The 27,201-nt window shown below is 36.7% G+C and overlaps 1 protein-coding gene across 1 annotated transcript in view; it reads right to left on the reverse strand.

Annotated features, from left to right (window-relative positions):
• SLC9A9 (solute carrier family 9, subfamily A (NHE9, cation proton antiporter 9), member 9) overlaps positions 1 to 27,201 on the reverse strand; it is a gene marked incomplete at its 5' end in the record, with an annotated part of 160,082 nt that overhangs the window by 42,909 nt on the left and 89,972 nt on the right. Inside the window, 2 exons of the mRNA XM_009703308.1 lie at positions 8,622 to 8,701; positions 14,206 to 14,254. Of these exons, the coding sequence (XP_009701610.1) occupies positions 8,622 to 8,701; positions 14,206 to 14,254 (129 nt within the window). The remainder of the gene's footprint in view (positions 1 to 8,621; positions 8,702 to 14,205; positions 14,255 to 27,201) is intronic.

Consider the following 27,201-nt stretch of genomic DNA (forward strand, 5'->3'; position numbering starts at 1 on the left):
AGACAGTATTACATATGCAGCATGTGCTGCATGCATGTCCAAGCATTCTGATATGTACTAAGAGACTGGAAAGGCAACAGTAAAAGATATACATGCAAAAGAACATTTAAAAACACTGTAGATGTAATGCAAAGTAACTTTTTGCGCATACAGGGCTGTAAATGAAATAATAAGAGACTTGAAGACTTTAAGTTATGCTTGATTAAATCTGTGTTATAAGCTTCCGGTACTCTTATATCATACTTGGGTCTCCTGGATGCTGTTAAGTATTGTCAGCCAACAAACTATAATTTCATGCTTGAGTGGACTAATGCAAGCCTAGGCTTTTGCTTCTTTGTACATTCAGACTACAGTATGCTGTAATAATAAAGTGAGAAGAGAAGGAAAAAATGAAGCAAACTAAAAAAGTTATCATTGGAATAATGGAATTTCATTATGGAAACACGGAATAATAATTAATACTTATCAGTAAAATCAGGTACTAAGACGGCTTCAGCTATAATTTGTTGAGGTCAATAAACTGTGAGTCCATTTACTTCACTAGACTTTAGATCAACTCCTTCAAGTTCTGTATTTTGATTTGACAGGTCCTGTAACAGACAGCTATGCAGGTAGAAGTAAGCTGCAGAACTGGATGGTGTTTTTTTAAATGTAGCAATTTTTCTAGTTCTGTCTTTTGTCCATGCAGGAACCTTTGGCTCTTGGTCAATAGCTGCTAATATATCATGTCTGTATAAACTGTGCCTATAAGAGGAATCCTCTGTACTTAGATCTGTCTTGGTAGCGTATGTGCTGAATTTCTCATATGCTAAAGTGTAGATCTTGACGCTGTCTACTTTTAACATGCTGCAGCTGTATATGGTGGCTTCATACAGCTGAAAACAACATTAAGAGAAAAAATGAAGACAGTTCTGTAAGCTGCATTGCCTGACTGAGGCCTTGGTTGTATAAAGTGCTGCGTGCTCTTGGTGGGACTTCTAAACATCCACTGGTCTGCTGAATAGCTTCAGAAATGGCCCTTGGGTAAATCTGGGAGGAATGGCTTGGGTACTTCAGCTCTTGGGTGTAGTGCAGAGGTTCCTCGGGTCAGGGGGCCTCACCACTCACCTACAGGCAGGAATGAAGCACGTAGTGGTGCTTTGCAGAGAAAGGGGCTTCTTTAATGCCAGCTGCTAAAACATACTGAAGGGTATGAGTCATAGCCAGTCAAAATTTTTTCAGATGTGTTATCTCTGTGTCTAAAGTGTGGGTTTGCTGAAATAAAGAAAAGTCACTTCCAGCAATGTTGTAGACAGAAGCTTTACCTGTTTCCCACCCCCTTCCCCTTTACTCCCTTGGCTCTGGTAAACTGTGTGGAAGGCACATTAACAGCCCCTGCTGAGAGCCCTGCCAAAGCCAGATTTCTTAGGGCTCCAGAGGCTCCCGTTCCACTTCTCTACTTTTTTGTCAACTTTCTGACCTACTTGGTGGGCTGTCAGACTCCTATGCAGTTGATGAGCCTCAGAAACATTTCAGAAATACAAAAAAAAGTTTTGACTTTTAAAATAAGTTTTAGAGTTGTTTTGTACTAGAAAGATTAAAAAGTTATATTTCATCTATGAACAATTTTATTTTTAAATTTTAGAACTCCTTGTGGGATGAGGATTGTAGTTTCTAGCTACTGCAGATTTTAATGCATTTTAATATAGTTTTTACATGAAAGTAAGCCACATAGTTGCATAAAGACCCATGTATTTATATTGGGGCCACTGAGGTTTGTGAAACAGTCTTTATATTCAGTTGTGGTCCTTGTTATTGGAAATTGAGAGAACCCCTTGAACAGGACAAACAAAAGGTATGCTATGTCAAATAAGCTAGGATGTTAAATAGAAAAGCTGGTGATTCTACACTAAGTTCTCTAGAATAAGCTGTAGGCCAGGTTCTGCCTTAGATGCTATACAAAACTCTTACAAAAATCAATAACCATTCAATGCAAAGAAGAGAAAATTGAGCCTGGCTCAGCATGTCTCCAATGGATGACAACAAGGATTTGATAACAGCTGACAAAACATGGTGTGTGGGGTTTTTTTTTTTTTGACTTTACTGTGAATCTCTTTTCACATTAAAGCATTTCCCCTTTTCTCAGATTGCAACAATAATGACATGTTCTCCTTCTCCGCTTGTCCCATGCCTGCACTGTTTAACCATTATTTTGAACACTGATTTTATTTTTTTTAAAATGGCATAAAGTTTCCCCCACATATGTCTCTATTTCTTCTTTTAAAGGCAAAAGCACTGCATGCTATTATGAAGGCTTTAAAGAAATCAAGAAATTTGATATAATAGCTTTGCTACCAGTGAAGTAAAACGTTTGGCAAAAAAAAGTCCTCTTCCAGAATGACTTTGGTTTTGTATAGTTTATATATAGTTACATAACTATAACAGGTAAAATTAGACTATGAAAAAGAATCTGATCTTTCTGTTGTCTTCCCTTGTCAGTTCCTTTTCTCCCTAACTTCATTTTTTTTCCTTTTTTTTTTTTTTGATTTTAAACATGTAAGTAGACCTTTCTGCAATGTACTGACTCTTAGTGTCAGGATGAAAAGTCGAAATAGTAAAAATGTCAAACTTTATCTCCTTTTGATTATGTTTTGTGGAACCAAAATTCCTGCAGCTCCCTTATTCCTTCAGGGTCACAGTGGGGAAAGGGTGGGTTCACAGATTTATATTTTGCAATAAAAATATCAAGAAACTTTCACAAATAATCTTTGTGTATGTGTCTCTGCAATGGGAAGGTGAAAAGAATCAGATGTCAAATATTGTAAAAGAACCAGAGATTTTTCATGTAACACTTTGTGTTTAACTTTGCATTTATACTTGTTATTTAACTCATGTTTAGTAATTTCTTCTTGTAAAGATACCTGGACATGGATGGGATTTTCAAAGAATAGACATGAGAGAAACTTTACAAATGAGAATGATTTTACTTGCATATTCAGCATGGAATTGTTTAAGAATTATTTATCCAGGTTTCTTTCTGTGAATGGAGGACAAACTGAGGTCACTTATTATTCTGGTTAATCATTAGCCATGTTTATTTATTAGGTTAATTTGCAGAGTTTCAACAATCTGGTGTCCTTGGAAAGGGTCAGGAAATAGCACCAAATCAGATATACTGATTATCTGTGCTGTAAAAAGAACAATGAGTTTTTCTAGATCATGTACTTGAAATTGCATTGTTGGAATGAGTTTTGAACCAAGTTCAGGCAATTGTTGCTAATGATAAAATACCTTCTGAGGACCCTGTACTGTTCAAGTTTGCAGTGTTTGAGAAAGCATTATGATATAGTCAGCTGCTCTTGTGTCATGTTCATGTTATGATATCCGCTATAATTAATTTACTAAGATTTGTGCTTTCATCTCAGCTTTTATTAATGTCTTGTAACACCTGCAAAACTGATTCTTGTGCTTTATTGGGATATCTATGCTATGACCTCTACCTTTCTAGCTAGCCAATTCTACGTTATTGTTTGTGTGGTACCTGAATTTGCTTACATTGCATTGTCTGATGCTTCTTTGATTCATAATTAGACTGAAGTATCTCTGAGATAAGACTGTCTTTTCTCTGTTTGAAAACTGTCTAGCAAAATGAGGTTCTGGTCCAAAACTAGGATACTATGTGCTATTTTGCTGTTGTCACTGAAGTGATAAATAATACCATGTTAGAAAATTAGTAATTAAGAAACTTTTAATTCTTCAGCAGGTAAAAGATGCATGGTGTGCACATGCATGCTTACAGCCTCTTGGCTTTTCCTTCCAAAGTTGTCTGTCTCTGATATGAGGGTGGCAAATTATCCCATAAGGAGAATTCATGTGAAGGCCACAAAATGCTGAATTTTACTTTGATTGTCAGTTTACCCTGGAATGCACTTTTGCTTTTAGTAGCTTTTCCATTTTCTCACAGGCACAGAATAGTACTTATCTTACTTCATAGGCAGCCATTATGTCTGTTTTATCCATGTACAAAGCACAGGAGAAATAAAATGATAGGTCCCTTGATAAGTTAAGGGGGATAAACTTTTGAAGTCTACAAATAATGCAATTCCTTTTGGCTGTTTGATTTCAGGTAAGTGCATAGGATGTGAACAGCCTTTTTTTAAACTGAAAGGAATGCATCTGAATGATGGATAACTGCAGTTCAGGTAGAAATACTTTTAGAAGTTGCTTTATGGAGAATTGGCTCACTCCAGCCCAGACTCCTGCTTCTGTTCAATGTAACTGAATGTTAGTTCCTCAGACTGAAAAGAAATCGGTGAAGAAGGAGGAAGTCCTCCTCCTCCTACTCTGTTCGTGGCAGCGTGTATGTGAGCTGCTCAAAAAGCAAAGCTCTGTGCAAGTTCCACAGCTACATTGCTATTTGGTAGCTTGGAGCAGTATCAAGGATGCAGTAGGCCTGTCATTGCAATACTTAATACCCATGCTAGCCAGCTAACAACAATCATTGTATATTGCTTGCTCCCTCTCACTCCTCATGTATGCCAGAGATAGGCAGCATTTGTGCTCTGGTTGTGTTGTTTAGTCTTGGATGACCACATCACATGCAATCTCATCCTCGCCTTGTTGCCAGAAAAAAAATGGTTAGACTTGGCTGCAGGTGGGCCCAAGGCCTGCATCTGCAACTTAACGCAGCTTAAGTATTCAAAGAAACTTACCGTGCATCTTTGTCCCTCTTCCGTCCCTTCTTGCTTTCTTCTGTTGTAATCTTGCATACATTTTCCTGTTATGCAGTAACTATTTTTTCTCAATGCAAGTTTCAGTGTGTACTATTAAAGTACATATCCTGCAACATAATGTGGGCTTCTCCTTATGAAGAAGGTGAGAGTTTATGGATGGAAACATTTTAGCACATACATTATGCTCTCTATTTTTCATCTTCAGTTTCAGTTATTTTTGCGCTTCTGTGTTTTAGTGCACAAATCCCAAATCCTTTCTTCTCTCAGTATAAAGCATGAGAAGCCGAGAGAACAGGGCAGTCATCTTCCTGACTGATGCTACAGAACAGCCGGCAAGAGAAAATATGCCCCCACATAAGGGAGCGAGAATTATGTGAATACAGAGCAAGAAAGAAGCCTTAGTGGACAAAAAGCCTTATATAAGTTCATGTTAAACCAGAAACAGCTGCAGGAATTTAGTTTAAAGTAGTTGGAAAAACAGGTGAAGATTGTTTGCAAAACACCTATGTTAATTTTACCTTCATTTTAGTGGTAGATTGTAACTGGGAATACAGGCCTATGTAGAGGAGGAATTCCAACTCTAGTCAGGTACACAATGTCTTGGGACTAGGCAGGTAAAAACCAGTGATATTTGCTGGAGTAAGCAAGTAAAGAGGTTTGGGACTGAGAAGACTTTAAAGCAAATTACTACTAACTGGGAGCAAAGTTACAATTTTATTGTGGGATGCTCTGGAATGGGACAACTTTGCTCATCGTTTATTTGAGCTCTGTCCTTATATACACAGGTTCTTGCCCTCGCAGGATGAAAATTTCCACCTACTTATTCATTTGTTAGCTAAATTTGGCTACATCTGCCTTGAAAAAAACACAATCAACAATACAAAGCCATGTACATAGCACTGGATTATAGATCTTGGGTTTTTTTTCCCTGATAAATTCTTGAAATACCTTTGTTTATTCCCTCACTTTTCCACTAGCCTTAAGTAGGATATTACAGCTTCAAATGGTAACGCAATATAAGCTGTAAAAACAAAGAAGCTGAAATAAATTCACTGGAATTTGCTCACTGTCAGATAACAAGTACTTTATTTTGCATTTTCCTTGTTTAAATTATTGAGATGAAAATCCAAGAGGATACCTCTAAATACTTAAATGATCTGTTCTTCATTTTTACTATTCCAATATTAACATTTCTTAGCCTAGATTTTGGAAAGCGGTATGTTTTTCTTAGGTGTCAATACCTGATTCAAAGATACTTAAAAGAAAACACCCCTTATTGAACCCAGCTGGCCCTGGATCAGGCTCCTACTGTTTCTTTCAGAATAAAAATAAAATTTGATTTTCAAACAGAATTTCAGTGCTTTTTCATATAGTTCTACCTTAGCGTGGCATGTTATCATTGGCTAAGACCAGTGAACTAAGTGGAAATCATTCATAAGGACAGCAAGGAACAGCACAACTTTTTGATTTCCTTAGTGATGTTTCCTCCCTCTTGCTTTTCCCTTGTGAAATAAATAGGCATAAGAGCTGTTATTGCCAAAAGAGTGGGTAGATTTGTGTTAATGCCTCAAAGCAAATGTCAAAATATAGAAATGTCACAGTCTTGTATGCTTTCGAAGTATATAACCAGATAGATGATTATTTTGCTGTATCTTTTCTTTGAAAACTTTACCATCATCCTCTATGCAATCTTGTATTGGGCACAAATACCGTGCTACATGACAATTTCTTCTTCTAAATTTAGCAGCACAGCTTTGTAACTTTAAGCGGGGACAGGCAGAAGAAAATTTGGGTGGATGATTTCTCTCTCCCTGAAAAGACTGTCTTTCAGAAATAGTCATACCAAAGAAATGCTGAAAGTGGTGAGTCACAGCATTAATGGGTCGAACCATTATTCTGTGCAGGTATATGGGCATACATTTTCAGGATTAGTAAAATGTAGAAGTATTATTTGTAATAAAAATATATTTTAGGATAGTGGCAGGGCTATAATCTCTGAAAATCTGAATTCTAAGGAAAGATTATGACTTGACGGGAAGAGAGATTGACACTTATGAATAAATATGTTCTTTTTCAGACTATTTTTAAAAAAATCACTTAAAATATTTGCTTGAAATGCAAAAGATGTGTAAACCAGACTTTCTAGAATAAAGCATGAGACACCCATATTCAAGATCTATACCATACAGATAAACTCTGCAAAGTGGTGCTTCTGGTGCCTTCTACAGTCCTTTCATTTTGCATGTACTGTTGCCTGACTTTCACAGTGATTTCTCTTTGCTTTCTGCTTGTCTCTTGTTTTCTAACTCTACCCTTGTTGTCTCTTTCATGTCTTTTTTAAACTCGTGCCTCTCTCCTGTTCTTGCCTTCCACATTATTTTGCTTTCTCTGTATTTTTGTTTCTTCAGAGCAAATTTTTTTTTTTCCCCTATTAATTTGTTCCTTCAGACTTATAGTTCCTAAGATGTATCACAACCACAGGCTACTCCTTGTGAAAAAGAAGTGGGATTGGGTTGTAGTTAAAGCCAGTTATGCTGGTATTCAGCATTAACATTTAAACATATATTCCCCCTTTATACAGCATTGACCTACTATTTTTAGGTATTCTTGAGGAATTATCCTAGGGAAACATTTTAATGCTAAGTGCTTTTTGGCCTTTAAAACTGCTCTGGTAGATGAATTAGGGCAATACATTTATTTTTAACCAAAATGATGTTTTTTTCCATCGAAAGTCTCTTTGAAGGATAACTTCACTTGAACTCTCTAAGGAAGCTGTATTCCCAAAGAGTCACATTTTATCAGCTGAAATACTTCATCCTAGTTTGCTGCAGCTGGTATCAGAAAAACATACATGTAGCCTGAACATTAATCTCTACTCAGTAGTGCAGGGTAATGGACTGATAGATGTGCTATTGAATAATGGAGACTACTGGTAGAGATTTGCCTGTTCAGCTCCTGAGCCAGTATGCATGGAAATTAGCAGATGGGCTTCTCTTATATTCATCGTATGTCTCTGTTAAAGGCTTAGGGCATGATTGTTATTGTGGGATCGCACTAATAGCTATGCAAAGCCTTTGCAGAGTCAGTTTAAAATGACAATAAATTAGAATGGTAGCTTTTACCATCTTTGTGCAGGCATTAGTGACAGCATGGGTGTCAAAGAGTGTATGTTCTACTTTGGCTTTGGGAGGATGTTCCTTTTAAGAATATTTAAAAAAAAAAAATCACTTAAAATATTTCCTTGAAATGCAGAGACATGGAAATCAGACTTTCTAGACTAAAGCATCAGACATCCATATTCAAGATCTCTACCATACAGGCCTCAGAAGGAATGTGAATAGAAGCACAAAGGCTCAGGAATCCAGGGAATAGGAAGTACGAGATCCAGGGAAGTCCTGGGAGCTATATCTTCATAATGAGTGAATCTTTCTCTGTTTGTAAGAGGTGTGGGTAAACCATCATTGACTCCTTTTTACTTTCTCTTGCATAGCTACTGCTTTCTGAATATGCGGGCAGGCAGCAGACACTGGGCTGCTTCAGTCTCCAACCTCCTGGTTTCCCAAACACAGAATTTACACCTTATCTGATTAATAACTGGATTAGTTTTATCCTGGAATTTAAAAAGGTTAATTTATTTAAACCTATTGTCTGTGTACTACTGTAGGGCAGAGCTTCTTAGCTTGTTCTCACTCACCATAGCCTCAATCAGGAATGTACTGCCACTGCACTGCCCAGCTTCTCTAGACTCTGTTTCTGTGAACATTAAAAATTTCTTCTCCTTACTAAACACATTAAAATAAATTACACTTGTTTTTGTTTTTAAAAGTATAATCATTTTTTGATTCTTAAATATTTTGAAGGTGCCAATCGTAATGCAACTATCATCTGGCTTGTAAGAGAAAAGGATACTTATGGTCAAAGCCATACCATATTCTGAACAGCCATGCACTCTCAGCTTTGGTTGTACTTTTATCCAAGTTAGATGCACTCTGCAAAATAAACAAAAGAATAAAGTGAAAAGCATTCCTATAACAAATAAAACATGGAGTTCCAATATTAAAAATACACGACGAACTGAATTACAGTTAACTACACTTTTTTTTTAAATTTAGAAAGCTGCTTTGGCGCACAAATGTCATCTCTGTGAATCGGTTCAGGAGCAAATTGGCTCACATAGCACATTTCTTATTGCTATATACTCATTGGAAGAGTGCAGCATTTACTTTTATTAATGATTCCAATTTTATTAAGCAGCTGAGAAGCACTATATTCTGAGATCAATAAAATGATATTTCGATTTAATTGCCATTGTGGGATTACTTCAGTTTACTCCTACAAGATCAGATGTTATTTGTGTATGTCTAACAAAATGTCATTCCCAAAGGGATGGTGATATTCTAATAATTATGACACTACTTTCCTTTCTGTGCTTATTTCCAAGGGGTGAGGAACACAACTTGAGTCAACAACACTCAAAATTCTGCTTTCCATTCTGCAAGCTAATTGTGGGGCATGCCGCACAGGTAGTTAGATGAACTGTCCTTTTACTCAGGGTCATGATTTGGAATAATACAGTAGAAATAGTCATCTGTACAAAGACAGCTAGTTTGGTCATGCTCTAGGCATTGCATCAGTACTAGCAGAAGAATTAGTGGCAGGATGGAATTAGGAATGGGATTGCCAATTCTCTAAGGATACTTCATTATTGTCTTATTTGTGTTTTGCTGCAAGTTAAATTATTTTTTTAATGGGAATATTTTTCTTTATGCAATTTTAAACCAATTTAATACTTTTTATGTTTTAATCTAAGAATATATTAAAATGTAATTTCCTATTATACATTAACATGTAAATTGGCTAATAATAATAATATCAATGGTCTGATCCTCAAAACTGTAAGGTCTAGTTCCAAGCCAACCTGTACATGGGAACTTTTACACTGATTTCACTGAGTTTTGAATAAGGTAGTATGGAGACAGAAACCATACTATAGCTGTTATGATTTTGCTAATGTCGAAGGTGATCACAATGAACTTACAAATGTGCCAAATATTATTCTTGGGATCTGTTTCCTTCTTACTGAATTGAGTAGTTTAGCAACTCCCCCTAGCACTGGGGAGGCTGGAAGGGGGTAAGAAAATGGTACTAATCCCTAACCGAGCAGCAGAGCACTCTTCTAAGCCCTTAGTATCTAATAGTGTATTTGGCAAGATAGATACAGACTGGGAAAAGGTTTGAAACATTTAAACAGGAAGTGTGATGGCAGGTAAGGTCTATGTTAGTTCAGAACAAGAAGAATGCTGAAAGAAAAGAGGGTGAGGGACGAGGGTGGACAAGGATAGAGATAAGAAAGAGATCAGGCATGGTAATAGACATATTGTGGAGTGGGCTGCAGCAAGCAGCTGACAAGTGCAACGCAGAGGAAGGCTAGTTAAAAGCACAGAGAGCTTTGTAAATGGCCTGTGTGTCCTTGATTTGACTACTAATGTTTCTAGAAGCCATAGTGTTGGTGGTTAATTCCTCTTTCCAAGCTCATATATCTAGCTTCCTTTTGTGGGAACAAGATTCCTCATACAGGAACATGAATTGTTCCTGTATGAAAGCAGTGGACAAAAAGGTCTACATGAGAGTATAATTCTCTAAGAATTTGCTGGTCCTGAACTGAACCTGCTTTTATTTCTTGAACTCATGTTTATTGCTGCTTCGCTTCACACCTGCACTGGTGGCCTGTAACCTCTGGCTTGTTTGAGCTCTGACTGAGACACGTGTTAACACCTCCTTCCTTTGTATATGAAATTTGTGTTGTGTTATCAGCTCTTGCGTCAATGGGAATCTGGATAGTTATCTGTAGTGCAGCTCCCTCGTAAACCGTACAGTCAAGGGATAGTAGGAGATGTCAGTGTGAATGCTTTTAGGCTGTTGCAGGTCCTTGGATCCTATGATTTTTAAAAGTAACTTTTCACTTTCCCTATGGTTCACAGCGGTAGAAGTAGGGGAGACAGTCTACCACCTCTTCTGGACAAGAAGTTTCTCTCTGGGTGGTGAGAATGCCAATGTTTCTCATCCCTTACTTGGGAATTACCCTTATGGAGATTATTCTCATCAGTCACCAACCAGCTGGCAGATTAAACTGATGGGGAAAGTAGAAATAATTTCCCTATTATACTAATAAAGGTATAGGGATGGTTAAATAAAGTATGAACATTAGTGTGACAGATGATATTGACAGGTGTTTTGCAGGCTATTTAGTTTTCTCCTGAAATCAATACTACATCTACAACATTTTTCTAAAATGCTTGTAGAAGATACATTCTTACATTGTCTCAATAGCAATTAACATAGCAGAATTTGAGACACATAAACCATCTGAATAAAATATGCTATTGACTATATTTGTTTATGGGAAATCAAATAAAAAGCCCACTGCCATAAAAGCTTTTGCCTTTTTTTACTAGATCACCTTTGTAACTCTGCTTAGTCGTTATGTATCCTGCATGCTTATCAGAATTAGCTTTTGGTGTTTATACTCTGAATGTATGTGATATGCAGCAAACTGCTTTTGTTTATTTTTATAGATTATTCTCTGTACAATAATATATATTATCTGTATTATGTAATTCAGTTCTTTAAGAACTGAGTTATGATAGTCCATCAATAAATAAATGGATGTGAATATGAGGCTATTATTTCTTCTATTTGTGCTTATCTTGTGACAATGATTTAATGATAAACACATTTAAGGAAAAGCAAGGCAGAACTTGCACAAAGAAACTGAGAGATGCTTTTGATGGATGAGGTCACAGTGTGGTGAAGTCCAGATGCTAGTTATACATTAAAAGTTTCTACAGCTTTGCTAGGGAAGGAGGCCTGGGTCACAGGTCTTACCACTTGAACTGGAATTTGGTGCTAGCTGACTGCCAAAATTACTAGTTGTGCCAGTCCAGAATAGAGCATAATCAGAGGTCCAGAAACAACAGTGTACATGGATATCTTGACAAAATAAATTGAATTCCTTCAGAGAAGAGAAAATTCAATTTGTGGAAGGGAAGGAAAGAAGGGAGATCAAGATGAAGAGGTAGGGAAGGAAAAGGGTTATGCAGCCGTATATAGCCTCTATTGCCTCTGACATAGTACTCATGAGGTGGAAGGCATTTAAGGCTTTTTCTGCCCCTAAAAAATCCAGGTCTAGTTACAGATATGGATTGAGAGGTCCCCACAGCAAGATACCCTGTGTCCTGGTAGTTAGAGTGGTCACAGAGGAGATAGATTCAAGTCTCCGCAGCAGACCTTGTGGCTTCCCTATTCTGACTGAGTACTCTGGCTGAGAAGGGAGGAGCCTAGAGGCTTATTTTCCACTAATTTTGCTGTCTTTTAAACATCTTAATCTTGAGAAGATACTCGGTTCTTGTTTCTGGTACAATCCCCCTTAAGTTTCAATTAACAGCACTCCAGAGTTGGCACGTGGTTTAAAATTCATCTGGGCGAGAACTTTAACTGGCAGTGGGAGATATTGGCACTTGATGTGTTATTTGTCCAAGGGATATATGCAAGAAAAACAACTGCTTTCACTGTGAAGACACACTAACATAGGAAGAAAATGAAAAGTAGGTAAACTAAATAAAAACCTCATATTAGAAATAAAGAGAAAGAAAAAAGACACCAAAGAGGAAGAATAGGAATGAGAAAGAGATGAGATGAAAGAAAATTAAAAGAAATAACTGACATAAATTGAGTAACTGTGACAGGTACTGAGTTGAAACAAAGCAGGCTACAGAGAATGCAGAAAAGGTCTGATTTAGTAAAAGACACAGATGTCAAATACAAACAAGTCAGACCAATGAAAATAGAATACCACAGGGGGGAAAAAAGAATAATCAGAACGGCAAAACTATCTTCTAAGGTAAAATTTACTACTATAAGGAATGCTGACTTGGACATGATAGGGCATGAAAGGTGTTATATTTATTTACACTTTCTATGTTGTATTGCTGAGTTTTGTCAACAGAGATAGGTGTTAATTCACAGAGCACAGTTGGGACACTGGATGTGTTATTGTTATTCAGAAACATGATTATTTTCACTTTTAATAAAAGAAAGAAAATTAGGTGCCTATTGACTTCTGAAGAAATCAGGCTTTCACAAAACGTGTATTCAGTCAATTTTATACTGCATTCAGCATTCTCTGATCTTTGATAATTCATGACTGCTGCAAAGTAGAAAATTTCTGAAATGATGTATCTTTAAAATCCAACCAAGAATAGATTAATCTTAAGGTTCTGTGTCCTGGCCTTGGTCAGAATTTTGGCAGAGGCATTGCAGGAATTCCTACTGAGATGCTTAGGAGAGTGATATTAGTGATTAGTCCCCTCAGACTCAGAATAAATCAGTATCTTGGCATGGCACAATGGAGTGTTATGCTAGCCCTTTTAATAGTGACTGAGTTGTAAAACTAAGAATGTGGTCAGATATGAATAATATTATTTTTCCTTTTTTTCAAAGAAACATTAGGACAATTAAACACCTGAATTCCATTCAGTTTCAATGAAAGTTGAGACCCTAAATGCCTTCAGATATGTGCAAATGCCTAAATGTTAACAATATTCAGTACGTAAGATATCGTTAGGCAGAATTTTAATATATCTTTAACATATTTTCAAGTGAATAGAGTCTTATTCATATCTTGCTCTAAGTTATTTTCTACATTTATAGCACTGTTGGGTGATTTCAATTTCAGTTCCAGTTGTGCAGTCTAAAAGAGTGCATGGCATGGTATTACCTAGAAACAGGAACACGGTTGGTATTAGGCACTTTTTTGCTTTTTGCTTTGGAAACTTGTCAAGTGTAGTGTTGCTTCACCCCAGTCGTACTGCTGTTCTGAAGCACATATTGTGTCTCTGTATTGACTCTCTCTGGATTTCTGCTGTTGCAGGCAGTGCTGCATTTGAAACAATGCCATACATGTATGACAAAAAAGGGAAGGTTACAGCTGCAGCTTGCTAAATAGCCTCCTTTAGCTTAAAGTTTTCAAGTTCACAATGTACTTAGGTTTCCATGTGAAAAATAACTGAAAAATATTTTCAGAAAACTGACCTACTATACATTCTACTTTTTTTATTCCAGGGGATTAAAGATTTTTCTGAGAGGTCTCATTTCCATAAATGCAGCATTTGGAAGGTGATAAATATTTGGATTTATCAAGGCAAAACTTCTATTATTTTGTTTATTAGACCTCACAGGATATCTTCTTGTTTATTTGTAATTTTCTTCAAAACTCTGTAACATTTTTAGTTACAAAATTTTCATGAGTGCATGCATGTTGAAAAAAATATACATCTCCTCTCTTTGTACCTTGTACAATATACTTTGCAGCTCCTTTTTATTTTCAACCTGTTGTTTTAAACATTTTCAGTGATAACACTGTGTTTGACAAACATGACCTGACAACAATTGAACAGTTTTTAATTCAGCATGTATGTCTCAAATCCTGACATACCTGGCTTGCAGCTTCTGCTTTCAGATCTTCATCCGGATCTATGCCAACTCTGTTAAAAAAAGCCCAAAACAAAGACATATGGTAATGATCTGATGTATATTAGAGCTTTGAGGGTACAAGTGTTTCTCTTGAACCATTCATTTCCTGCTAGGTGAGAAATGCGGAGAAGAGCTGGCAAAACATTAAGATCACTTTTTTTAATCAAGGAAGTTCTTAAGTTTTTTAGGAAACTTGAGATTCTTTTTAACTGCCACTCATAACACCTGAGACTAGATTTTTAACCTGGCTCTGATCCATAACTGGGGAGAGACAATCAAGTCATTAACCTGTGCTGTGAAATCTTTAATTACTGGCAGAGGAGAGGTGTTGAGGAGGAACTGGAGTTACAGAGGTATGTGGAGGACAGGACTGCAGGACTCAGGCGTTTCTTGGCTGTGCTGCATTATGGAGAGCTTGTAGCATTTGGAAAGGGCTTTACTTGACACACGAGGTACAGGGAAGCAGACCAGAGGGGGGAGGAGATTGTAGTGGGTGATGTACAAGATGATGAGAACCTGGTTGACATGTTACTAATATGGACAAGGAAAAAAAAAAATTGGCTGTTAAAAGTGATGTGGTAGAAGAGTTGGCATATTTTGAATATGGCTGATACTCACGAGAACTGCAACTGAGAAATGTTATGAGTTGAACAACAGAGGCTTGTGCTGATGTTCACACCAAGAAAGGAAGGAGAGCAGTGAGGGATGATGAATAATGAACCTTCTTATCGGTGGAATCTGAAGCCTACAGCTAGGGTGACCAACAGCCCTTGAATGCCTCACAAGCTCCCACATAGTATCAGGTCCACCAAGCTAATACAGAATTTACTGATGCAGAGAAAATTTCACTAGATATTTATTTAAGGCCACTTTACTGTTTTTCTGACAGTCTTCCTTCTTGAGTATATTTTTGCTTTTGGTAATAACACATCAAAATAGATTTTAAAATAATATTAAATATTAACAATTACATGCCTCAGCATTTTTTCCTGTAAATATTATGCATACACTCTTATTCAGTCAGAGACAATGACAGGAACTGTATGCAAAATAGATGCTTTTTATATGTAAATACTGAATGGAAGAGAAAGAGACGTTTGTTTCTATCATAGCTCTTGAGCTTCAACAAATCTGAGTCCTTCAGGCATAGATATTTCTATCTTTTTATTAAAAATAATGATCCTGGTGCTGACTCAACAAGGAGACAGAATAAATACCTGTTTCTTTTCCTTTTTTTTTTTTTTTGTTGTTCTTTAAATTGCTAGAAAAAGCTTCTGGTGGCATAACCTATTCATTAGTCTGGAGTAAAGCAAGTTAGGTACTTTCCATTTCATTAAAATGGAAACATTTATGTAGGAAAAGAAAAAGAAACATTACATAGAGGTTTAACCATCTGTCTGATATTTGGATTTGTTGTTGTCATGTACAGAACAGTGGTGTCTAGGGCCTTATCTGTGCTTGGCAATGTAAAACTAAGCAGTGTGAGACAGCCCTGCACTGCAGAGTGTACAGCATAAGTACAGCGGGATGTGAAGGCTGAAACAATGGCACAAATGCAGGTGTGATGGTCCCAAACTCATAAAACAGGTCAGAATCAGAAAGAGATTCCCAGTCTTCTAAATGCAATTACATGCCCTGTTTATTACACTACGCTTATTCACTAGATGTGTTCACCAGCCACACTATTTGGCCAATACAGAAAAACACCGGCAGTACAGTAGTTAAGGGTCTGCACAGTTCTGGAAATAAGAAGATTCAAAGCATTTACGCCTGATAAGTGCAGCTGGAAGGCAAGGCTACAACACAAACTTCCCCAAACTGGCTTCTCCTTAATGAACTTGACTTGACCTCAAAGAATCAGTCTCCTGGGACAGAAGTAATTTAGCCTTCATGCAGTTCTGAACTTACTGGAGTTGAGAAACGGCCAGTTCTGACTGATTGTGTGTGTTGGAGTTGTGATACGTTTATTATAGCATGAACTCTAAGACAACAGAAAACATTTCACCCGGGACTTAGAGGACAGTAATAGCAAATGTGCAGAAGAGTAGGCAATAGGGCCAATAGGAATCAGAGTATCTGGCTGTAATATTGTTTCAGAACAGTGATACACCTACTAAGTAATCATATTGACAACAGGAATCCACTGGCATAGAAAAAAACCCCTAGATTTACAGAGTTTTGCAGAATTTGTGGTGTGCTTAAGTTTCTCTGCATGTATAATTTCTAATCCTTATAGTAACAGAGATAGCTAGCTGTTTTGCCTTGTTTATCCTGCAGAAAATAGATTATTATAATATGACACATATGAAGATACTCACATGAAATCTTAACGGGAGTATTACATTTAAAGCCAGAAAAAAACCCAGCAATAAATGTTTAATGAAATCACACTTCCGTCTTTACTTTTTCATATATGAAAAATCTAAGAAGGCTTCTATGTGGCTGAGGGAGCTGGGGTTGTTTAGCCTGGAGAAGAGGAGGCTGAGGGCAGACCTTATCACTTTCTACAACTACTCAAAAGGAGGTTGTGGCAAGGTGGGAGTCGGTCTCTTCTCCCAAGGAACAAGCAATAGGATGAGAGGAAATGGCCTCAAGTTGTGCCAGTGGAGGTTTAGGTTGGATATTAGGAAAAATTTCTTCACCAAAAGGGTTGTCAAGTGTTGGAACAGGCTGCCCAGGGAAGTGGTGGAGTCACCATCCCTGGAGGCATTTAAAAGATGTGTAGGGACATGGTTTAGTGGTGGGCTTGGCAGGGCTAGGTTAACAGTTGGACTTGATGATCTTAAGGGTCTTTTCCAACCTGAACAACTCTCTGATTCTATGAACGCTACAGAGCCACAGATGATGTTTTCCTTTAGTCTGGTCTCTACTCTCATTTAAAACACACAGACAGATGCCATTGCTGTTTTTCTTATGGAATAGTATCTCGTTACTGGAAATTAGTGTGGGTAGCACATTCTTACCTATTGATTTAAAAGCCCTTGGGAAAGGGACCCCAGATCATTCTTTGTATTCTATGGGAGAAGTTTTTAATGCATTAAAATAGCAATACATTTTTGTATTAATATGAATATTAGCAATTTTATTAAGTATGCACTAGGCAGACTCAGTTCAGTCAGTTCTGAAATTGAGGCTAATTATTTCATATCCAAACGTAGGCTTGGGATCCTAACATCAGGCACCTAGCATTGAAAATCATGGTCTGCTATAATTATCTCTGATATACTTGACATGAACTAGAATGCTATTTTTAAATTGCAAATGTTGAAAAAACAAAGCATAACAAATTATATGAGACAGTTAAGACAACTGAAATTAAGCACAGATACGCACTTCAAGTTTACTTCCTTAAAAGACCTGCTAGATCTAATGCTATTTCCACTAGAATTTGCAAACTTAAAATTTGTATAAATTACTATGAAGATCTCTAAGAAATACTCTGTTGCTAATATTTGTATAAATATTCTTTCTTGTTTAACCTTCTCACTTTTCCATTTCTGTGAGAAGATTTAATGGATGGTCAGAAAAATATTTTCTTAGTATTTTTTTTTTTCCTTTCTTGCTGTCAACTGTCTCTTTTCTTCTGTTATCTTGTTTTACTTCTTGCAGTCTCCCTTTTCTGTCCTTCTGTCCCACTTCCCTCATTGCTCTCTATTACTTGTTCATTTCTTCTTGGCTCTTCTGAATATTGTATGCTTTTATTTTTGCGTTTCTATTTTTTCATCTTTTTATTCTATACGTTAAACATGTAGGATGACTTCTCTTCCATAATAACAAATGTCATGACTTTTTAATCAGATCTATATTGTAGTGTAGTGGAGTTTATCTACTCTGTGTATTTAGATAGGCTTTAGTAATGTCTTGGATTCAAATGCCCTAGGTATGAAGGAATTCAAAAACTCGAAGGCTGCTCTGTGGTGTTGTTTTTATTTTGGGTCTTTTTTTGGGGGGTGTGGGGGGGTGGGTAGGTGTGGGTGGATTTTTTTGTTTTTAAATAATGGCTGGACCAACACCTGGATTTAGATTGTTTGAAGTTGCTGTATTCAAAATCTGGAAGTCAAGCTTGTGACTTCAGCCGGTCTCTAGCAATTAGACCTAAGGATTTCTAGGAACTGTGCATTAGTCTGCAGAAGTACCCTTTACAGTTGATGGTATTTAAATCCCCATGTGCTATCAAGTGCAGATTTTTTTTAGCAACAGTCAGAATGCATTTGGTAATAAGAGGAGGAATTTGTCACTGAATACAAAGTAGTTGATAACATCTTTTCTTATGTGGTTTGAAATGAAAATGGATGGAAAGATAAATCCCAAATTGTCAAGGGAACCAGTAGTAAGAAATACAAAACTAATCCATAGGAATACTGAGTAGTAAATCACTATTCAAGCTTTGCAAACTTTTAATTCCCTCACTTCAAATCACCACAAAGTCAATGTTGTAGGATAAAATCTCTGCTTTCTACAGTAAAGCCACAGAAAAACATATAGACTCATGTCTTCATGAGGATCTAGGCATGCAGAGCAGAATTTTTGGTGTCTATACTTACAAGTGTGATTCTCAGCCCTCCCTCACTTTAGGTGCCAAGAAATCTGTAAATAGAGGTATTTCTCTGAAATCTGAATTCTAATTACTGAAATTTTACTTCTGGGTCTGTATAGGCTTTCTGTATTTGCAGAATGGAGCCTGGTTTGTGCAAGCTGAATCTTGTTTGCAGTCCCACATAATCTAGTTTGCACCTCACTGGTTAGCTGAGCTCTGGATGAGGCAGCCAGGACTGCTTTTATTTGAAAAGATGTCCTGAGAGCATGTAGTTGATTCCATCCCCTTTTTATTTAATGACTGATCAATTCCAGTATCCTGCAAAGAACTGGGAAGTCTGGTTTCATCAGTTACCTCCAACTGAGGTGATTCCACACCACCCCTCTCAGAAGTGCCATAAATACTGGCCTGAGAATGATATGGGTGGTGGCACTATCCACTGTCCTGCTGATATTGTCCTGTCCTACCAAATATCTTTCAATTTCAAGCACCATTGAAGTCCCAAGAAACAGTTGTTTGTAATTGTATTATTTAATGAACAAAACATCAGTCTTTGGAAAGTTTACAAGAGAAATATATCCCAATGTGAGTAACAATCTTCCCTGATCTGAGTGTATATGGTGAATGTGTACTTGATGAAACATGATATTATAGAACTGTCAGATAAGGGTCAGAATTAGCTTTGTCTCCTCTAATTCCTTTGCTAGATCAGTGGGGAAACAAAGGCAATTCAGGAGGTGAAAAGTCTGGCATCTCTTTCTGTTTCTGGCCTCATACTATAAAATGGGGATAATAATACTTCCTCCACCTCATTGCTCATCTGTTTTGTGTATGTAACTTGTAAGTGCACATCCTTCATTATGTTTGTACAAAATCTAGCTTAGCAGAGCTATGATTTTGTTTAAAGCCCTAGGAGTGCTGCTGTAAAATAATTAATAACAATATTGGCTTCTTTGTTTGTCAAAGGTTTTACTGGAAGAACTCAGCACCTTGGTGCAATTGCCTCAGCCTTCCACTCGCTGTCTCATTGTAGCTAAAACAGTCTTTAAGCCTCAGTTTGTATCTCAAAACCTGCACATACCAGGAAGGGTTTTTTGAGTAAGTGATTTATAACCCAATTTTCAAAGATGGCCTTTAAACTGCATTTGCAACAGGAGTCTTGCATATTTTTGCATGAATAAATCTGAAGCTTGCAGATATCCATCATCAGCATATTGCATTCAGTCCAGAATTATTAACTGTAAAGACTAGAAACATGAGCAAACTCCAAAAAAAGATTGTTTCACCATCTCTAATAAATCATTACAATTGAAATTAAAAAGCCTTCAGGATAAATAATGATTGCTCAGGCCATTAATCTTGTCCATGTGGCAGTAAGTGTGATGTATATTCCTAACAAACTGACACCTGGAATCTGCTTTTGCTTCTAGATTGCTATATTGCTGCGGCATATTGCTATTGCTATGGACTGATGCTGTCAAAAACATCTGCTTTTTCATAGCACAATATTTTGATTGACATAAACCCCATGGAGAATTATGGCACAAGTATGGATCTTCAAAGTTCAGCTCAAGCCGATTTTGTTAATAAATGAAAACACTTTAGTTTAAGGCAAGAATAATCATTTGTGTCTTACAGCAGAAAGAACAAATCAGTTTAATTTCATGCTGAGAAGGATTAAAATAAATTATCAGGTAAACGATGCTTCCTAAATGGTTATGACAGCTCTTTGTCATGTGGCTAATGCTTTCTATCTTATATGCACAACATACTGAAATGGAACCTGTAGAATTATGCGAGTAAGGGGTAAGTGTGCCATAGTTTGACTTTTGAACTTGCAATTTCATAAAACTGGTAAGATAATTTTTTTGGGAAATGCTACTGCAAAACATTAGTCCTATGGTCAAGGTCTATGCTCCATTTTTGATGGACATGTGGAGAACTACTTGGTTGCAGAGTTGGCAATTAAATTAATATGGTAACTGTATAAATGCCTTCCAAGTAAAGAAGGGCTGTGATGCATGAAGATAAGGTTGAAGAAGGAACTGTAGTGCTAAGAGATCTGCAAATTATAGTCTCCAGATGTGATCTTAAGTATCAAAAAGACTGTGAAATTGTGGATAATGTCGCTGCAAAAATTTTACCAATCACTTCCCTACAGCTGTGCAGCAGTGTGAAGTAAAATGCTAAAATTTAAAAATAGATGATGGCTTACATTTACATTTACATCATGCACTTATGCAGATAGTAACTAGAATGATGAACTGGATCTTTAGATATCTGGTATCTGATTCTCTATTCTGTTAATTCTATTTTATCTTGATATTAGAGGGAGGCTGAAACAGTTTGGTCACTTTGAAGTATCAAGGTACATCTGTATGGCAGAATGCAATATCAGATGTCTTATAATAATGACAGCATGGCACTCCAGCTCAGGAGTTCTAAGAAGCAGTGATTTATGTCCTTGTAATGCTTCTGGCACACACAGTAGATTATGAATGTTATTGTGCTGTGTGAATACACCTGTAGTGAGGAATCAGACTTCTTAAAAATATGAACCAAAGTTGACTAAAAGGAGCATCATTTAATTCCTGTGGAATTTTTAGAAATCATCATTTGTAGTACTATTAGTGCATTTGGATAGAATTGGTATAAGATCAGTGTGAAATTTGGCAGCAACCAAAATAACATGAACTTCTGTATGGCGACAATATAAGAACTGGGACTTGTTTTCAGATTTAAGAAAAGATTATTGTAGTAGATTCTCGGTGTAGAATAACAGGTGTTTGTTATATTGTTCATTATAACACGCAGGCATATTACACCAAAGATTACCAAGTCTATCTGGATAGAAAATGCAAGTTGTGTGTTTATGTTAGTAAGTAACTGACACAGTAATTACATTGATTACATTGGATTCCATGTCGAATTGGAAAAATAGCAGCTGCTGGTTTTGCCAAACTCACTCTGCATACTTACTTCGCCCTAATGGCATACTAGTTATAGCTAACTAAGCAGATCTAACTTGCACCACATTGCTGCAAGTTAGTTCATGACTTTTACTGATTCAGGCAATGGGCTGCATATGATTCCCATTTTAAAGCTTGATTCTGAAAAATGTAGGGCAAGGCCATTTTACATTTGTGTATACATGTACGTGTGTGCAGTCTTTAGGGATCCAAACTCACAGTTGCTTCCTGCCTCTGATACTAGGTGAGTGTGTGAGAAACTTGATTTCAGTGCTTTCTCTAGAACTGTTTTCTTGGACTTCACAAGAGTTGACTGATTAAGTATCTTCAGTGTGTGGTCCATAGACAGCTAGTGAAACCTACAGACCCCTGGCGGCAATGTTAAACATCCACTCAGGACATCAGATGATCAGGACTATTTTGCTGCTTTTTGGTACTGATGTCTCATCTCTGAAACAATCTCTCACTTTGCTCCCCGCCCACCCCCTTCATTTTTGGTTTTCCCTTTAGTTTTGGTTTTCCTATTTATATATGCTTATAGTCATATGTTGTTCCTGTACCTTTCATTCCACTGTGGTATGTGGTCCAGCTATCACCTTCTAATTTGCCATTTATAGCTCTGCTTTGCCGAGTAACAATTCACTATCATGTTTTATTTTTTTACTCTTGCCTTAGGGAGAAGAAAAGCCTTTTATAAAATGATATTTTTAGTAGTCCAAATTTAGAGTAATAAACTTCGTGTTTTAAAGTATGTGGAAAACTCCACCATTCTTCCCCCTTTTCTATATCCTTATCTGGAAAACATGTATCTCAGATGCAGTTGTTTTTCTAGGAACCTGGTAACGTTCGGATCCCTCTAGCAGTTCAGCAAAGCTTTGTTCTGTTCCCCGTTCCTTAGTAAGGACTGGCTTGTGTGTCATGTGCCTCTGTGTCAGTCGTTCCCCTCCCCCTGCCCCAAAACAGCAGTTTTTCTTCATCCTTACTTTTTCTAAAGGTTTTTGTGTAGACTTGGAATTGCAGTGCAAGGGGAGGTTTCCACAAGGTGTTCAGCATGGACCTAACTGCTCCCATTCAAGCCAATGCCACTGGTGTCATTGACTTCAAACGGAGCAAAGTTACACCAGCACTGAATGTTTTTAAAGAGACTTTCCTTATTATTTTTGCCATCTCTCAGCATTCCTGAGCTATACAGGGATGTGGTGGTCATTTTAATTTTCCACTTATCATTGTGCTGGCATCACTCATCTGATGTCGGTTTCATTAACAGATTGACTGGTATATGGCATTTCCTGGTATTGCTGTCATTTGCTATTTTCTTAGTGAAAGAAACCGATAGTTTCATGCAGCTCATTTATGTAAAAACTGAGATCTATAGAACGAGGTAAGGACTTTACTGCCTGTTTTTCAGTCATTTAAATTCTGTGCATAGGCTCCCTCTTGTTTTGAAGAGCAAGAAGAGCAGAAAGTCCAGAACAGTGTCGTAAGGTTACATGACCGCAGCCAGTTAATAGTCACTGCCCTTCTCAGTTATGCTGTTTACTTATTGAATAGGTATGTGATTACTTGTAGGCAATCAGACACAGATTTATGGGCAAAGGATGGGAAAGCTTGAAAGGACTGTAATCCTCCTAAATTTTTGTTTTTAATCTCAGCTACAGAAAAAACCCAAACCCTCCACAAATCTAAAACTCAGGATAACTCTATTGCTACCAGAAGCTTTCTAAAATTAAACTCTCATGCTAACAGTAGATTCTTTAATATTAAAATGTTATAAAATTATTAAAAATTGCGTTTGTTCTAAATTGGAAAAAATCTATTCAGACTCAGTTGAGATGCGGACACCTCTGGAGAAAAATGTAGTTACAAGGTCATATCACTCAGGAATACTACATTACGATTAGAGAAACTGAAAAATACTAACACATGAAAAATAATGTAACTTGAGTAATTTTCTAGAACTGCAAGAGAAGTTTAGACATGGTAAATGTGCATGATATTAGCTGGGATATACAGTGCAATTATCATTTTCTCAGTAAGGCTGCATTTTGCTATTTAGTTTTGACCTGAGTTTTATGTCTCAGGTGAGAAGTGGGACTCTTAAAATAAGAGGATACCTTGATATCATATTATAGCATTGCTGCAGCATTGACTTAGGAGAAAGGATGGGATTTGAAACCTCTTTTGGTAGTAATGAGGTTATTTCTTTTGAGTGCCAACCAGTAAATCCCAACAAAGTTGAGATTTTGAAATATTACTGGATCACAGCACAGAGTGGTAAGGCTGTCATGAGGTGACTGCGATACTTCCCATCCAAACTCTTTACCCTGTAACTGTTTTGCAAAAAAAAAAAAGTATGTTTTGATTTCCCTTGCTATAACCCAAATGATCTTGCATTTTGAATAGCACCTATTGGGACTGATAGCAGCCCCCATGTGTTCAGGTCAAGTGATCATGCAGATGGAAGGAGCTACTGGTGATGGCAGGTGCTTTTTTGCTTTAACTTAAGATGTTGCAAAGTGGAGAGGTATAGACATACAAATGCACCTCTGTATCATCCTTTCAATAAGAGGTAGTATGCAAAACACAATATTGATCAGCCTCCACATGCTTTAAGAAATTCAGTATTATTGCCATACCTCTCCTTGTGCTGTGAGGAAGTCTATAGATCAAATGCTCTGTAAACAATTCTGAAACTATATTAATAACCCCCCCTGGAACATTATTAAAAATGCATTTTCACTTAACACAATAAGACAGAAATGCCACTGCATTACAAGAAGTATAATTTTTGCACACGGCAAGTGTCCTAATTGCTACTTTTATAAACTCTATGGAGAAGAATACAGCTTTCAAAAAAAAAAAAAAGAAAAAGAAAAAAGTCAGGAATTAGGGCCATTTTGTTGGCATCTTACTTAGACTACTAATAAGCTTTGCCAGCCAGGAAAAATGAGAACTGATTTTACAAAAGATCTGCTGCATGAGGAAAAGAAACTGTGCTCAGATATATTTTGACAATTTCCTTCAGATGAGGCTAGTTAATTCTTGGCTTGGAAATAACAGTTCCCTCCAGTGAATTATGTCAATGATTTTTTGAGCAGTAAAATGTTTGTTCTCTGAATCACTTTAGGTGTCTGTTCCTTTATTTCCCTTGAACATAAACAACACAGCTTTGGAAAGAAGCCCAGACCGTTGTAGATGCATTACATTATTGCTAATGTGATTAACCCAAAGTAAAACATTAAATGCTCCTGAGGCATTAGTCTAAATAATGAGATGACCAACTCTAAGTTCCCTGGGCTTACAGCATGAGGAAAAAAAAACATACCATGCACTTCATCTTTTGCATTGACATTTGAAATTTATTGTATAAAGCTGGTGCTGGGAGCAATTCTGTGTATAGCCATTGTAGGTGAAGAGTAATGCTGGTCAAGCTCAATGTATACTACAACCAAAACATGCTGAGTAAATGCTACTGGCTTTGCTGCTGAGAACTGGTGATGAGGTACCTTGCATGAAAGCTGTCACTGCTCTTTTCACAAGCAGTTTGTAAATCAGCTGTGTTGCTTAAGTTCATATTTAATTCCTAGTTTGAAATATGTTCACTTAAGTTCTGTCTGAAATGCTCAGAACAGCAGGAAGTGATAGTAAGGACCTGTATGGACTGATTGACCCAAGGCTATATAAAACAGATATATGGTATATTGGAGAATATACCGTCAAAGACATGCTGTACAATTGTTTTATCAAAGGGTAAATCAAAATGGCATTTCTGAATTCTTGAAATGGTCTTAACCATGCAGCACAATGGCCTTGAGAGCTGAGGTCACTACATTCATAAGCAGATACACTGCACTTGGTAATCTGAATAAGCATTGATAGCATGTTTTCGTGTTTCCTCATCTACAAGTAGATATTGTAGGACAGAGTGCTCAGCGGTAACATAGTCATAAATATAGAAAAAAGACCTGCTATGAAATTAAAAAATGCTTTTATTTTGTCTTTATTTGTTACTTATTTTCAGGTCGGATGCATACTCATTAAATTTTGCCAACTCTGGCATTCACCTTTTTACATTTGAAATTACAAATCAAGCTTTATAAAGGAAGAATCTAGGGAAAAGTCTCAGACTGAGTAAAATGTTATGTACTAAAATGGAAGAGTTTTGCCTAAATTTTCTTTGCCTGATGTGTGCAGTGTCAACAATTATTACCCTTTCAGTTTTAATGGCAGAGAAACACCTCTACACATTCATGTCAAAACATTCTTTAAAGCCACTTTAAATACAGCAGGATAAACAGTAGTGTCATTTGTGAAGACAACGTTCTAAAACACTGCTTAATGGAAAATTTAGCTTTTCATTTCTTTTGCAACACTTTGCTTCTCAATAACAAAGAATAAAAAAATAACTCAAAAAGACACCCATTTTATTTAATTTTGTTACTCTACCATTAAAAAAACCTATATAGATTATACGCTCCTGATATAGTAAATATCAATTAAAGCGTAACAGTCTTTTTGACAGAGAGTGGCTATATGGAAGTGCTGGAAAAGTATGCTCACTGTCATCATCTAATGTTTATCTCATTCCACGTTGTTTTTAATTCGTGAATTGTTTTATTCCACTATAATCTTGGTCTGATAATTGCACTGTTTAATTTAGACAACGTAGATTTCAGTTAATTTTAAATTGTCTTTTGCAATATAGTCCTTCCTTCAGAAACTTGGCCATCTTTACCGGTTTCAGGCAATACATTTAGATCTCATGTGGCTGTTTCAAATAATATTTAGGCCATTCATAAAAAAACTTGCTGTCTCCAAAATAGGTACTGATCTGTACTTGCACTGTTTATAATGCTAGACAATACAAAAACTGTTATTGATACAAATGTGCAGGTGTGCATACTCACAGACACTCTCCAACTCTTTGTACTACAGAGGTTCTGGAGGGAAAAAAATATTTTCTAGTGGCAAATTTGGACCAGATGTCATCCATGATAGTGTAAGTTCTGCTAGTCACACAGTGATTGTTGAGCAGTATATAGCTTTAATAGAATGTTACTCAGTTTTTTCTTTTCCTATTTGGTTGCAGGAGAGTTTTACTTGTACAACAACAACAAAGATAGATACTTTCACCTTAGTTGCTGTATTTATCCAGAACTATAGGAACTATCCTTATTTCACAGTATGTAAAGTCCCTTTCTAGAGTTCAGAAAGTACACTAAATACAAATGTTAGGCTTGCTTTTTCACTCTTGAATTCAGTAGTCTCACATTTTTAAATACGCATGACTTGGTAATAAATGCATTCATTTGGAGAGAATAAGAGCTTAAGTGGAATATAAATGAGCCAGAAGCCCAGGTCTGGTGCCCTAACATAGGTGAATTTCAACTTATGACATAATGCAAATCTATGTATATGTTGTATTCAGAAGAATTTAGGAAAAACCAGGCAC

The sequence above is a fragment of the Cariama cristata genome, unplaced genomic scaffold (genome assembly GCF_000690535.1).
Source record: "Cariama cristata isolate BGI_N322 unplaced genomic scaffold, ASM69053v1 scaffold4207, whole genome shotgun sequence".
NCBI lineage: Eukaryota > Metazoa > Chordata > Aves > Cariamiformes > Cariamidae > Cariama > Cariama cristata.